The sequence below is a fragment of the Neoarius graeffei genome, chromosome 21 (genome assembly GCF_027579695.1).
Source record: "Neoarius graeffei isolate fNeoGra1 chromosome 21, fNeoGra1.pri, whole genome shotgun sequence".
NCBI lineage: Eukaryota > Metazoa > Chordata > Actinopteri > Siluriformes > Ariidae > Neoarius > Neoarius graeffei.
In genome coordinates, this window is record NC_083589.1 from 39,412,780 (window position 1) to 39,428,334 (window position 15,555).

Sequence of the window (15,555 nt, forward strand, 5' to 3'; positions counted from 1 at the left end):
AAGAAAGAAAGAAAGAAAGAAAGAAAGAAAGAAAGAAAGAAAGATTCGAATCATCCTGTTTTCGCTTCCTCGTCTGATTAATCTGCTGCTAATGAGTTTTTTAAATGAAAATGACTCCGTTTACGCGCAGGATGCCTGATAATCAGAGCTCGATAACCAGATCTAACCAAGCTGGAGCGCAGGATGAGGATTTGTGCTCACAGAAATGCGCCTGTATGTTTGCGGGTCACTTTTTGGTGTGTCTGTGTTTTACACTCATACATCTGTGAGTTTCCACGTGTAGGATTTATGGGGGCTGCAGTTTGTGTACTTGATTGAGTCCGCGTCTTCCGGCTCCAGATAGTCCGATTTGGAGAGGGAAGGCTTGCTCTCGCTCCTGCCGAAATCGCCATATCCAGGCTGCTGCTGCTGGGGCTGCTGACCACATGTCACGTGTGTGTACTGCAGCTGCTCCTCGTGCTCTGTCTCTCGGTGGTAGAAGTAGTTAAAGTTGGACACGATCACGGGTACAGGCAGTGCAATGGTGAGCACACCGGCGATGGCGCACAGCGAGCCTACGATCTTGCCTCCGATGGTCACGGGGCACATATCTCCATAACCCACGGTGGTCATGGAGACCACAGCCCACCAGAAGGCGTCCGGGATGCTGCTGAAGCCTGAGTCGGGGTCGTCCGTCTCAGCGAAGTACACTGCACTGGAAAAGAGGATGACACCAATGAAAAGGAAGAAGATCAAAAGGCCGAGCTCGCGCATGCTCGCCTGTAGTGTCTTGCCTAAGATCTGAAGGCCTTTGGAGTGGCGCGAGAGCTTAAAGATGCGGAACACGCGCACGAGCCGGATAACACGCAGGATGGCCAGTGACATGGCCTGCTGCCCGTTGCCTTGGTGCTCGGCAAGCTCAAGACCGAGCGTGATGAAGTACGGCATTATTGCCACCACATCGATAGTGTTCATTATGTTTTTGAAAAACGCCGCCTTGCTTGGGCACGCCAAAAAGCGCACAACCAGCTCGAAGGAGAACCAAATGATGCACAGCGTCTCCACGATGAAAAACGGATCCGTGAACGGATTCGGCTTCTTCATGCTCGTTGTGCCGTTCAGCATGAGGTGCTCGTCGTATGACCTGGCGTCCTCCCGGAACTCTGGCAACGTCTCCAGGCAAAAGATGACTATGGAGATCAAAATCACGAGCACGGAGACGATCGCGATCCCTCTGGCGGGTCCTGAGCTCTCCGGATATTCAAACAAGAGCCAGACTTGTCGCTGGAACTCGTTGTCCGGTAACGGGCGCTCCTCTTCTTTAATGAACCCCTCGTCTTCTTTGAAATTCTCAATCACGTCTTCGCCGAGCTCGTAAAACTTGATCTCCTCCATGAAGATGTCCACGGGCACGTTGACCGGTCTTCGGAGTCTCCCACCCGACTGGTAGTAGTACAGGATGGCGTCAAAGCTCGGCCGGTTGCGGTCGAAGAAGTATTCATTCCTGAGCGGGTCGAAAAAGCGCATCCGTTTCCTCGGGTCTCCGAGCAGAGTGCTTGGGAACTGCGCGAGAGTCTTGAGCTGCGTCTCGAAGCGCAGGCCTGAGATGTTGATGACCACGCGCTCGCAGCACTCCTGATCCGCTCTCTCGGCCTCGTAAGCGTCGTGACAGAGGGCGGCCAAGGCCACGGTCTCGTCCAGGTTCTCCCCGGGCACCACGGTCATCTTTTTCCCAGCGCCCTAAATCAGGGCGATGTTGCTCGGTGCCTGCCTGCTCCGACTGCCTCGCCGTTTCTGCGCGCGCTTTAGGTCTGTGAAAGACCCGTCTCTGTCTGTGTCTCCTCGCTTATCCTTTTCTCTGTCTTTCTCTCCGACTCGCCTTTTCACGCTGTCACTGTTTTGTTTTGTCACGCATTTTTTTTTTTATCCCCCCTGCGCCGGTAGACACGCACACGCACACACACGCGCGCGCGCTCTGCTTTGTCGCCCCGTCGCGTCCGCGCGCGCTGGCGGTCTGCTCTGCTCCTGGCTGCCTGTTGTCACACGCACAGCATTAATAAGCAGCATCTCATTGCCCTCCCCGGACTGACGTGCGCAGACGCTCACGCTGAACTAAAGGGACGAGCACTAACCAAATTCAAGATATGCACCCGACCTTACATTACAAAAAAAAAAAAAACACGTCATGATTAATACAATACAAATGCAAAACTTCTTCAGCAAGAAGACAGCGTGCGTTTAAAATGCATGAAATCTGCAGACCTTCACGAAATAATACTGTCACTGAGAGTTTTTACCTGTTGCTCAGATCTTTCTTGAAATAAATCATGTGCATTTAAGATGTATTTGTCTTTAGTGGTGGTTCACATAGATGTTTTGTGTGTGTGTGGGGACATATCCTCTCTGTACAGGCTTCTGTAAGAGACAAATTATAGTTGGTTACTTTTCACAGTCACTCCAGGGTCTACATCAGGATCTGTGCACTATGGAACGCCAAATGGACCAACACCATGGCGAATTCATGAAAAAAAAAAGAGTGGTTTATCTCAAGTGTCGGCAGCACCGTGGTGTAGTGGTTAGCACTGTCAGCTCAGCAAGAAGGTCCTGGGTTCGAGCTCAGCGGCCGACAAGTTCTCTCTGTGTCCGCGTGGGTTTCCTCCACAGTCCAAAGACATGTAGGTTAGGCTAACTGGTGACTCTAAATTGACCGTAGGTGTGAATGTGAGTGTGAATGGTTGTCTGTGTCTATGTGTCAGCCCTGTGATGACCTGGCGACTTGTCCAGGGTGTACCCCGCCTTTCGCCCGTAGTCAGCTGGGATAGGCTCCAGCTTGCCTGCGACCCTGTAGAACAGGATAAGCGGCTACAGATAATGGATGGATGGATCTCAAGTGTCATGCAATGTGATATAGCCTGTTGAACATAACTTTTCATAGAGCAGCATTGCCTCTTGAAGATTTTGTCTTAAACCGAAACAACATATCATTGTGTGGTCCCTAACACGAGTAGCATTATGAGAAACTGATAACAATCCTTTCTTTTCTGTATTAAATAAAAATACTTCTGATTTTAATCCATACTTTTTAATGAAAGATAAGCAATTTATCTCAGTAAGACACTTCCTACCAATTTTAATGTTAATAGAAATTAAGAATTGCTTCGCACTGACTTATTTATAGGCTGGCTTGGGGTTTAGCACTGTTAACACTGTTGCCTCATAGCAAGAAGGTTCTGGGTTCAAGCCCATTGGCCAACGAGGGCCTTTGTGCATGGAGTTTGCATGTTCTCTTTGTGTTTGTGTGGGTTTCCTCCGGGTGCTCCGGTTTCCCCCACAGTCCAAAGACATGCGGTTAGTTTAACTGGCTATAAATTGTCCATAATAATAAATAAAATAATAAGTTCAATTGATATAGCGCCTTTTTCAGAACCCAAGGTCACTTTACAATTACAGTATAGGGGGAAAAAAGTCCACCAAATAAAAGCCAGATGTCATTCCAATGGTGTAGCAGCCACAGTTCTACCAAAAGGCGCACGAAAACAAGTCCCACACTGCCAGCACAGCTGCCACGACGGCACCGGGAAACATCACTCGGAACACCATGCCATGGATCCACAAAGCAAGCACAGACGCACAGCCACGCAGAGCGCTGGTATGTACCAAACCGCCTGTACAGCCGCCATGACGCCACAGAGCAACATCACTTGGAACATCACACCAAGCACTAAAGCACTGCTGTACAGAGCGCTGGACAACCACAAAGTTAAAATGAGCAACAAGCTCACTGCAGTCCATAGCTAGGAGCACAGGCATCACCTACAGCGAACCAAGGCCTGGAGGGAACCGATGCCCAAAACTGGGTCCAGAGCTACACCACATCTGTGGACAAAAACACTCAAACAAAAACAAACATCAAACCACACAAATGCAAAAAGAAAAACTAAAAATTAAATTAAATTAAAAACAAAAAAGCTCTGGTGAGAAGCGGCAGCCAGAATGCTCAGAGCAGTGTACTCTCAACCGGAAATGGAAATGAAAAAAAAAATAGGTATGAATGGTTGTTTTCCACTCCTAGAAATGGGAGGGTTGTGGCAGGAAGGGCATCTGGCATAAAACTAGGCTGCAATTAATATGACATGGGGTTCAGTGGTGGATAAAGGATGATTAGAACTGAATCGTTTCCAATTGTTCATTGTTTTAAAAATTCAGTGTTCCCAAATTTGCTTTCACTTCCATCTAACCTGGGATTTCTTATTCAAAGGGAAGCTTTGACTGTCATAAGGCTTCGCCTGCATGTCTGCAGCTACAGTGGTGCTTGAAAGTTTGTGAACCCTTTAGAATGTTCTATATTTCTGCATAAATATGACCTAAAACATCATCAGATTTTCACACAAGTCCTAAAAGTAGATAAAGAGAACCCAGTTAAACAAATGAGACAAAAATATTATACTTGGTCATTTATTTATTGAGGAAAATGATCCAATATTACATATCTGTGAGTGGCAAAAGTATGTGAACCTCTAGGATTAGCAGTTTATTTGAAGGTGAAATTAGAGTCAGGTGTTTTCAATCAATGGGATGACAATCAGGTGTGAGTGGGCACCCTGTTTTATTTAAAGAAAAGGGATCTATCAAAGTCTGATCTTCACAACACATGTTTTTGGAAGTGTATCATGGCACGAACAAAGGAGATTTCTGAGGACCTCAGAAAAAGTGTTGTTGATGCTCATCAGACTGGAAAAGGTTACAAAACCATCTCTAAAGAGTTTGGACTCCACCAATCCACAGTCAGACAGATTGTGTACAAATGGACGAAATTCAAGACCATTGTTACCCTCCCTAGGAGTGGTCGACCAACAAAGATCACTCCAAGAGCAAGGTGTGTAATAGTCGGCAAGGTCACAAAGGACCCCAGGGTAACTTCTAAGCAACTGAAGGCCTCTCTCACATTGGCTAATATTAATGTTCATGAGTCCATCATCAGGAGAACACTGAACAACAATGGTGTGCATGGCAGGGTTGCAAGGAGAAAGCTACTACTCTCCAAAAAGAACATTGCTGCTCATCTGCAGTTTGCTAAAGATCACGTGGACAAGCCAGAAGGCTATTGGAAAAATGTTTTGTGCACGGATGAGACCAGAATATAACTTTTTGGTTTAAATGAGAAGCGTTGTGTTTGGAGAAAGGAAAATACTGCATTCCAGCATAAGACCCTTATCCCATCTGTGAAACATGGTGGTGGTAGTACCATGGTTGGGGCCTGTTTTGTTGCATCTGGGCCAGGATGGCTTGCCATCATTGATGGAACAATGAATTCTGAATTACACCAGCGAATTCTAAAGGAAAATGTCAGGACATCTGTCCATGAACTGAATCTCAAGAGAAGGTGGGTCATGCAGCAAGACAACGACCCTCAACACACAAGTCATTCTACCAAAGAATGGTTAAAGAAGAATAAAGTTAATGTTTTGGAATGGCCAAGTCAAAGTCCTGACCTTAATCCAATCCAAATGTTGTGGAAGAACCTGAACTGAGCAGTTCATGTGACGAAACCCACCAACATCCTAGAATTAAAGCTGTTCTGTATGGAAGAATGGGCTAAAATTTCTCCAAGCCAGTGTGCAGGACTGATCAACAGTTACCGGAAACGTTTAGTTGCAGTTATTGCTGCACAAGGGGGTCACACAGATATTGAAAGCAAAGGTTCACATACTTTTGCCACTCACAGATATGTAATATTGGATCATTTTCCTCAATAAATAAATGACCAAGTATAATATTTTTGTGTTATTTGTTTAACTGGGTTCTCTTTATCTACTTTTAGGACTCGTGTGAAAATCTGATGATGTTTTAGGTCATATTTATGCAGAAATATAGAAAATTATAAAGGGTTCACAAACTTTCAAGCACCACTGTAGCTGTTACTGATTCAAGAAGCAGCAACCATTTGCATTTCTTGATTATCTTTTGGTGTTCATAATTTTTGAACATATATGCATTTCATGTTTACAAATCTACTACCCACCTCTTTATTCCCTCAAGCTGCTTCCTCCACACTTGGCCCAGCCTGCAGAATTAAATGAAAGTCTACAGAACCACAGATGGTTTGAACACTTACTGGTGGAAAGTGATTTGCTTTATTAGCAAAGTAGCATGCATTTAATGACTGCATCTGTTCAATCCTGTCAGTATTAGCATCACTGCTCACCCAGTATGTTCACAGACACATATTTGAGCTTGGCATTTTCTTAGAAAGTGGCATATTATTCAGCGTTTTAGAAAATAGACCAAAATACTAAGTGCCAGCTATGTTGGCCTTTGTTTAATGTTTGATTTATTAATGAAAAACACGTAATACATTTTAACAGTTTAAACTTAGCTTTAATTTAACCAATTCTTAAAATGTAAAAAAAAAAAAAGGAACATTGGAAACCGGAACCACAAAACATGTTGCGTTATTATTCACAGACACTCATTTCTCTGTGAGTATCCAAACACTTAAAGGAATGGAAAATATAAAGTAAATACATGCATGGGTTGGTAACTTGTAATATTGAGAGCCTGTAAGAAAATTTTCAGGCATGTTTGACCATTTATAAGAAAGTTGTGAGCGTTTTTGTATCGCTACTCTATTGCCACCAGGAAGCTGCCATGTTGCCTGTTGGAAGGGCGATGCGTGACGTCATTTGGGTGCAAGGCTGAGTGTAGCGCTCCAGTAATGAAGGGGCAACGCAAAGGTCTACTAAGGTGACAATGTCGATTTTTATCACTATACATCTGAAATAGTGTATTAATGAGCTGCAACCCTGACTTATGGACAAACCTGAACTCTTTACCTGTAAAACGAGGCTGAAACTATGTGTTATACTACTCGTTAGCACGCTTAGCATGCTCTCGGCTCATGAAAAGCTTCCGCATCCCCAGGCTAGCCTACCATAATTACCGTAGTAGGCAGTCCAACCCTCGCGGCAACGCAGAAAGAGGGTAAACAAACACTGCTTTACTATACAGGATTCAGGTAAATATTACAGTGGAATGCACTTGTACAAAAAAAGGCGGAAATATTGCCAGAAACACCCGAGCTGCTGGTATGGTATGGATTTATTTGGTAAAATTCATACATGTAAAAGATACAGTATAAATAGCACTGAGGATAACACAAAGTATAAAATACACATTTCCAATGTGGTCCACTTGATGACAGCAGGAAACAATAAAATATAAGAGACAATAATAAATTGACAAAATTGTATAAACAATGATGAAAGTCATAAACAAAAAATATACTAACTGTAATTATCACAGAGCACAATTAGATTACAGAAATAGCACCAAATTCAAAATTAATTATATGCACATCATAAAACTAGGGGCGGCACGGTGGTGTAGTGGTTAGCGCTGTCGCCTCACAGCAAGAAGGTCCAGGTTCGAGCCCCGTGGCTGGCGAGGGCCTTTCTGTGCGGAGTTTGCATGTTCTCCCCGTGTCCGTGTGGGTTTCCTCCGGGTGCTCCGGTTTCCCCCACAGTCCAAAGACATGCAGGTTAGGTTAACTGGTGATTCTAAATTGACCGTAGGTGTGAATGTGAGTGTGAATGGCTGTCTGTGTCTATGTGTCAGCCCTGTGATGACCTGGCGACTTGTCCAGGGTGTACCCTGCCTTTCGCCCGTAGTCAGCTGGGATAGGCTCCAGCTTGCCTGTGACCCTGTAGAACAGGATAAAGCGGCTAGAGATAATGAGATGAGATCATAAAACTAGGTTTGGAATTTACTCCATAAAAACTGTTTCACTTGTTTCTTAAAATTATCACGTGTTTAACTAGACTGTACTGATCGAGGTTGGCTATTCCACAAACAAATTCCTGTATACCCAAAATAACTCCGAATGGTTTCCGTAAAGTGTGACATCACTTACAATACATGTCAACAAAATGGACCATAGAGCCAGTGATATTTCTTCTCTGATTTCCTGGAGTATTTTTGACAATGACACTGTGGCGGTTCAGGGTGGGTGGGTGGAGCACAGAGGACGGCAGGACAGAGATCAGGTTCAAAATAACGTTTATTGCTACACTTTTCAGCCTAACAATCTTTACTCAAATAGACACACACATGACTGGCATCTTGTTCGGGGATTAGCTCCCCTCTGCTCTCTGCTCTCCCTCTTTAAATAGGGCACGGTCACTGGGAAGACACACACAAACACAGGTTAATTGACATCAGGTGTAGTGATTCTGCCACTTACCTTCCCTGACTCCGCCCTCCTGTCACAGACCGGCGCTTGACCACGCCCCCGCTGCCACATACCCCCACCGCCCGACTCAGGCCAGGCGGCTGTCCGGCCTGCAGCCGACTCCCCCCCTTGACGGGAGAGGAAGTCCGCCACGACCATCTGCGCCCCCGGCCTGTGGACCACCTTGAAATTGAAGGGTTGGAGTGCCAGATACCAACGGGTGATCCGCGCGTTGGCATCCTTCATGCGGTGGAGCCACTGGAGGGGCGCGTGGTCCGAACAGAGGGTGAAAGGGTGCCCCAGCAGGTAGTACCAGAGGGCGAGGACCGCCCACTTGATGGCCACACACTCTTTCTCCATGGTGCTGTAGCGCCCCTCACGCACCGACAGCTTCCTGCTGATGTACAGGACGGGGCAGTCCTCCCCCTCCACCTCCTGGGACAAAACCGCCCCCAGCCCTCTGTCCGACACATCGCAACATAAAGGGGAGAGAAAAGTCAGGGGAGTGTAAAAGTGGCCCCCCGCACAGTGCAGCCTTCACCTCAGAAAAAGCCCGCTGGCATTGCTCCGTCCACTGGACCGGATCTGGTGCCCCCTTTTTAGTGAGATCAGTCAGCGGGCTGGTGACGTCCAAATAATTAGGTATAAACCTATGATAATAGCCAGCCAGCCCCAGGAACTGTCTCACCCCCTTTTTGGTCTTGGGCCTCGGGCAGGCCGCAATTGCTGCGGTCTTGTTAATTTGGGGACGCACCTGCCAGTTGCCCAAGTGGAAGCCCAGATATCGTACTTCCACCCGCCCAATCGCACACTTCTTCGGGTTGGCTGTGAGACCCGCTCGCCTCAGCGACCTAAGGACGGCCCTTAGATGTTCGAGGTGCCTTGGCCAGTCATTACTATAGAGGATGATGTTGTCGAGATAGGCGGCCGCATAGGTGGCGTGGGGGCGGAGGACCCTGTCCATCAGTCGCTGAAATGTAGCGGGCACCCCAAACAGCCCAAACGGAAGTGTGACGAATTGGTGTAAACCAAACGGTGTGGAAAAGGCTGTTTTTTCTCGGGATAGTGGAGTCAAGGGGATCTGCCAATATCCCTTCGTCAAATCCAGTGTCGAATAAAAGCGAGCAGTGCCGAGTCGATCGAGCAACTCATCAAGACAAGGCATTGGGTACGCGTCGAATTTAGACACCGCATTGACTTTTCTATAGTCTACACAGAACCAGACCGACCTGTTGGCCTTGGGTACCAAGACCACCGGGCTGCTCCAGTCACAGTGGGACTCCTCGACGATGCCCATTTTGAGCATGGTCTCAAGTTCTTCCCGAACCACCTTTTTTTTGTGTTCGGGTAGCCTGTAAGGGCGGCTACGCACTACTACCCCCGGGGGTGTCTCTATGTGATGCTCTATGAGGTTAGTGCGACCGGGCAGGGGCGAGAACACATCCGAAAACTCGGTCTGCAACTGGGCGACCTCTGTGAGTTGGGTCGGGGAGAGGTGGTCTTCACAGGGGACCAGACAGGTACGTGATGCCAATGCCCCTTTTTGAACCTCCGGCCCCAGCTCTGCCTTCTCCGGAACCACCGACACCAACGCCACGGGGACCTCATCATTCCAGAGTTTAAGCAGATTGAGGTGGTAAATCTGTAGCGCCCCACCCCTGTCCATTCGCCTCACCTCGTAGTCGACGTCCCCGACTCGCCGTGTGACCTCAAAGGGTCCTTGCCACTTGGCGATCAATTTGGAGCTCGATGTGGGCAACAGTACGAGTACCTTATCTCCCGGTGTGAACTCCCTAAGGCGCGTACCCTTGTTGTACAGGCGGGCTTGCCGTTCTTGGGCCTGCTGCAAATTCTCCTGGGTTAGGTGGGTGAGCGTGTGGAGTTTTGCGTGCAGGTCCATAAAGTATTGAATTTCGTTCTTACTTTGTGAAGGTCCCTCCTCCCAATTTTCCCGCAGCACATCTAGAATGCCGCGCGGCTTACACCCATATAATAATTCGAACGGGGAGAACCCCGTGGAGGCTTGGGGGACCTCTCGCACTGAAAACAACAAGGGCTCAAGCCACTTATCCCAATTATGTGCGTCCTCACTTACGAATTTTTTAATGATATTCTTGAGGGTGCGACTGAATCGTTCCACTAAACCATCCGTTTGTGGGTGATACACGCTGGTGCGGATCGGCTTAATCCCCAATAACCCATACAGTTTGCGCAGTGTCCGTGACATAAATGTGGTGCCTTGATCAGTCAGAATCTCTTTCGGGATTCCAACTCGGGAGATAACGCAGAAGAGCGCCTCTGCAATACTGCGTGCTGAGATATTGCACAGAGGCACTGCTTCTGGGTATCACGTTGTATAGTCCACCAGAACTAATATAAAGCGGTACCCTCGTGCTGACCGATCTAATGGCCCGACGAGATCCATCCCAATCCTTTTGAACAGGGTCTCGATTAATGGTAGAGGGCGCAAAGGCGCTTTTGGAATGGCCGCTGGATTTACTAACTGGCATTCGCGGCATGCCGAACATCGCCGCAAATCCCCAGCCAATAGAATCGGGCCATTATTCGGGCTAGTGTCTTATCCTGCCCTAAGTGTCCAGCCATGGGATTAAAGTGAGCCGCCTGGAATACCAATTCCCGGCGGCTCTTTGGAATTAGAAGTTGCGTGACTCGCTCTTTAGTTTGAGTGTCCTGCATCACTCGGTATAACCTATCCTTTATAATCGCGAAGTAGGGGAAGGACAGGGTGGCGTTCAGCTGGAGCGTTTGACCATTGATTACTCTCACTTGGTCAAACGCATGTCGCAGAGTCTCGTCTCGCGACTGCTCTAATGGGAAATCTGCGAGGGATTCCCCAATAGAGAGAGGAAGGGCCGGCGGCTCCTCACTCTGACGCGGAGATGACGTAGATGGCTCTGTGACAGCTGCTCCTGCCAAAGCGACACCGGGACCTCCCCCTGTTAAATGGCAAGACCCACTCTTTACTAAGTGTATCATTAAATACCGAAATCCCGGCCAATCAGTCCCCAAAATTAAAGAGTGGGTAAGGCGAGGATTAACCGCCGCCTTCACTATAAATTTTTCCCCTCGGAAAAAAATGTGGACCGACACCAAAGGGTAGCTGTGAATGTCCCCGTGCACACACAACACCTTCACCCCCTGTGCTCCCCCCAATGTCTTGTTTTGCACCAGGCTTTGGTGAATTGAGGTCTGATTACAACCAGAATCCACCAACGCCTGATATGTATCCCCTTGAATACTCACCGGTATGCGATACGCTCCGGCCCGATCGAGGGCGGCTTCTGGCGCGTCGGGGATCCGAACCACCGCGCCCACCTCCATTGCCGTGCACTGCTGTTGGAGGTGGCCTGGTTCCCCGCAGTGCCAGCAAACCTGCCCGGATTTCCTCTCTGCACCGGTGTTCTGGGGCTCACTCACCTGAGGGGGGAGAGACAGGCACAGAAGGGAGAAACGGGAGGGCACCGCGGGTGCGGCGGGCCAGCTGGGGTGGTGCCGGCCCCCGCCTCCACGGTGGGGGAATGGGGCGAGGACGGGACACAGGAGGAGGGGGAGAGAGAAGAGAAGAGGCTGTCTGCTGTCCTGCCCCTGGAACAGCCGCCAAATGGTCCTCCGCCAGCTCGATGGCCTGATCCAGCGATGCCGGGCGGTGGCACTGGACCCACTCCACGGTTCCTGTTGGCAAGCGCGCGATGAACTGCTCCAGCACCACCTGATCGACGATCTCCTCGGCGTCGCAGTTGTTGGCCCTCAGCCACCACCAGCAGGCGTCCCGGAGTTGCTGGCCAAACGCGAACGGCCGGCCGACTTCCTCCAAGCGCAGAGCGCGGAAGCGCTGGCGCTGCTGTTCAGGGGTGCGCCCCACACGCTGGAGGATGGCCCGGCGAAGGTCCACGTAGGCCAGCCGGCGGTCGGCGGGGAGCTGTAGTGCGGCTAGCTGTGCCTCTCCCGTTAGCAGGGGGAGGAGGCGGGCCGTGCGCTGATCCATTGGCCACCCCGAGGTCTCCGCGACTTGTTCAAAGAGCGTGATGAAAGCCTCGGGGTCATCCTGCAGGCCCATCTTTGTCAGGGTGAGGGGGGACTGGCCCGCGGTTGTCCCCACCGACTCGAGGAGGTGCCGGAACGCCTGTCGGTCCTCTTGCTGGGCCAACACCAGGGCCTCGAAGCGCTGCTCCTGCTCCTTACGGAGCTTGACTAGCGCCTGGTGCTGGCTTTGCTGGGCTGTGGCGAGGGCGTGGACCAGGTCGGCGAACGGGGAAGACTCCATGGGGCGGTTCAGTGTTGGTGCTCCAGTCCCGGGTTTCAGCACCACTGTGGCGGTTCAGGGTGGGTGGGTGGAGCACAGAGGATGGCAGGACAGAGATCAGGTTCAAAATAGCGTTTATTGCTACACTTTTCAGCCTAACAATCTTTACTCAAATAGACACACACACGACTGGCGTCTTGTTCGGGGATGAGCTCCCCTCTGCTCTCTGCTCTCCCTCTTTAAATAGGGCACGGTCACTGGGAAGACACACACAAACACAGATTAATTGACGTCAGGTGTAGTGATTCTGCCACTTACCTTCCCTGACTCTGCCCTCCTGTCACAGACCGGCGCTTGACCATGCCCCCGCTGTGAATAACGAATATGACACGAATACAGACACGAATAATGATGATGATCATGATAAACAAGCATTACCATATCAATTAATTACACACAAGTGAACAATATTTATAGAGTTGTTTTAGTTAGTCATTACTGAGGCTTTTCTGACAACACTAAATCAAAGCAAGACACCCAACAAACATCAAGCCGCTTAGCTGCATCAGCAATTATTACGTTTATGCCCAAAGGAACTCAAAATAACATATCATGCTTAATAAAAAAGTTAGGGAAGCCATAAAAAGTGTTTTCTTACCCTTTGAACTTATCTTTTGCGGACTACTGACCATATTGTCTCGTTTGTCTTGTCCGCTTTTTGGCTGAAGGTTGTGGGAACCGCAGCTGGATTCAGCGCTGGCTTGTACGGTATTCCTAATGCCCGGTGCATCGGAGTTGTTTGAGTGAAACAATTTTCTTCAAAATGTTCCGAGCACATGAGCTGCGTAAAGCAGTGTTTGTTTACCCTCTTTCTGCATTGCCGCGGGGGTTGGACTGTCTACCACGGTAATTACGGTAGGTTAGCCTGGTGATGTTTGATGAGGAAGTTTTTCATGAATGAGTCGAGCACATGCTAAGCGTGCTAACGAGTGCTTATGCTGCCAGGAACATGTAAAAACTCACGCACTTGCCTCTTAGATTTAGGTAAGTCAGATTGTATGCAGATCTGTTTGTAGGTTGTCTAGCAAGGTTACAATCCACAGAACGAGGCTGTCATGGCAGCACTACTTGTACCGGGGATATAAATATGAAAAGTTACCTCCCTGCATTCAGTCACGTCGGAGTAGATCAGCTGTTCACTATTCCCTCGTTGTTTATCAGTGACATCAGTATTATCTTTCCCCCTCCATTTTTTTCTTAGAGAAATGGAATTTTATTTTTTTCATATAAACTTTTAATGAAATAATCTCCAGCCAGGGGCAGCTTCAAGTCTTACTCGCTATGCGGAGCTTCCGTGTCTTGCGCCCAAATGACATCAGAGCATTGCCGGAAATGATCAAGGGGATTTTTCTGATTGGTTAAAATATTTTCAATGGCAGCCTCCATGAAATCATCCATTTTGCATAGAAACCGATTGTCGGAGATGGATATCTTAGTTGTGTGAGCTCCTTATTTTCAGTTATTCACATGAATCGTTAGTTTATATCATAATCTATCTTCATAATTGTGTTTTAAAAATGGGTTTTCTTTTCTTTTAAAGAAGCAAGAGAAACTTCCTACATTCACGATTTAATAAATATTAACATCCTTTACTAACTAAGAGCATGAACTGGTTGAGTTTTGCAATGTTTTGTTAAATATTCCTGAACTAGAGCCTTCTGCTACATGCTTAGCTACCGTCTGGAGCTGATGATCTGTGGACAGTTTTAAAATTTGCTAAATCCAAATCCAGCTCATCAGATAATTGTTAATCATTTACTGTATGTGTTGGGCCAGGTGTGTGGAGAATGGGGAACCTTGAAACAAGGAAGGATTGTTCTATTTCAGATGAACTGGGTGTTGATTAGGGGAAGTGACCATTAAAGTTTGCATAGAGTCTACAAAAACACCAACAGAATACAATATATATGTTTAAAGCGGAGTTAACTGGAACTGCTGGTGGAAAGTTGTCTTGCAGTCATCAGACATGGATCGATATTAAATAGTGTGCATATTGGTGTCTAAACTAGGCCATATGTGCAGGATCGCGCTTATAGAGTTAACAGTTTGGACCATGGAATAGCTGACAGAATAATAAATGCTTCCAAAAATGTAAAATTTGCACAAAAAAATGAAGCCTAGGCTACTGGCTTTGAAAATAGTCACTGATTCTCATCTCATTATCTCTAGCCGCTTTATCCTTCTACAGGGTCACAGGCAAGCTGGAGCCTATCCCAGCTGACTATGGGCAAAAGGCGGGGTACACCCTGGACAAGTCGCCAGGTCATCACAGGGCTGACACATAGACACAGACAACCATTCACACCTACGGTCAATTTAGAGTCACCAGTTAACCTAACCTGCATGTCTTTGGACTGTGGGGGAAACCGGAGCACCCCCACACGGAGAACATGCAAACTCCGCACAGAAAGGCCCTCGCCGGCCCCGGGGCTCGAACCCAGGACCTTCTTGCTGTGAGGCGACAGCACTAACCACTACACCACCGTGCCGCCAGTCACTGATTCCTCAAACCAAAATGATGACATATAGTGTAGTCCCATTACATATAGTGTATAATTTTTTGTTTCATGCCCTATATGCAGTGCACTGAAATAGGGAGTCATTTGTGATTCATCCAGGGAGGTATATGTCAAGTAGAGAAGTGTGACATAAGTAAAGGGCTGGTGAGGCTGCATGGTTTCATTCTGGCAAAATGGCAGCCACAACTGATAATTAAATGGAGGCAAACATAACTCACTAACCAGATGGAACCAGTGCAACTCCTGCTTGGTTACAACGAAAACCATTGTGTATAATATAGAACAACTCTGTTTTATAGTTCAGTGTTGTTTAAAATAAGGGCCCCAAAGTGTCTTCCATTCATCCATGCATCCATTATCTGTAGCCGCTTATCCTGTACAGGGTAGCGGGTAAGCTGCAGCCTATCCCAGCTGACTGTGGGTGAGAGGCAGGGTACACCCTGGACAAGTCACCAGATCATCACAGGGCTGACACATATACCCCTTTTCCACCAAAGCAGTTCCAG

The 15,555-nt window shown here is 48.0% G+C and overlaps 1 protein-coding gene across 1 annotated transcript; it reads right to left on the reverse strand.

The window, feature by feature from the left end:
- Window positions 1-248: 248 nt before the first annotated feature.
- LOC132870086 (shaker-related potassium channel tsha2-like) lies at window positions 249-1,993 on the reverse strand. Its single transcript, XM_060903628.1, has one exon. The coding sequence runs from the start codon at window positions 1,702-1,704 to the stop codon at window positions 256-258; it is 1,449 nt and encodes a 482-aa protein (XP_060759611.1). The 5' UTR covers window positions 1,705-1,993; the 3' UTR covers window positions 249-255.
- Between the last annotated feature and the right edge of the window lie 13,562 nt (window positions 1,994-15,555).

Excerpts from the sequence above, each read along its gene's own strand:
- LOC132870086 (XM_060903628.1), bottom strand. The coding sequence starts at position 1,704 with ATGACCGTGGTGCCCGGGGAGAACCTGGACGAGACCGTGGCCTTGGCC.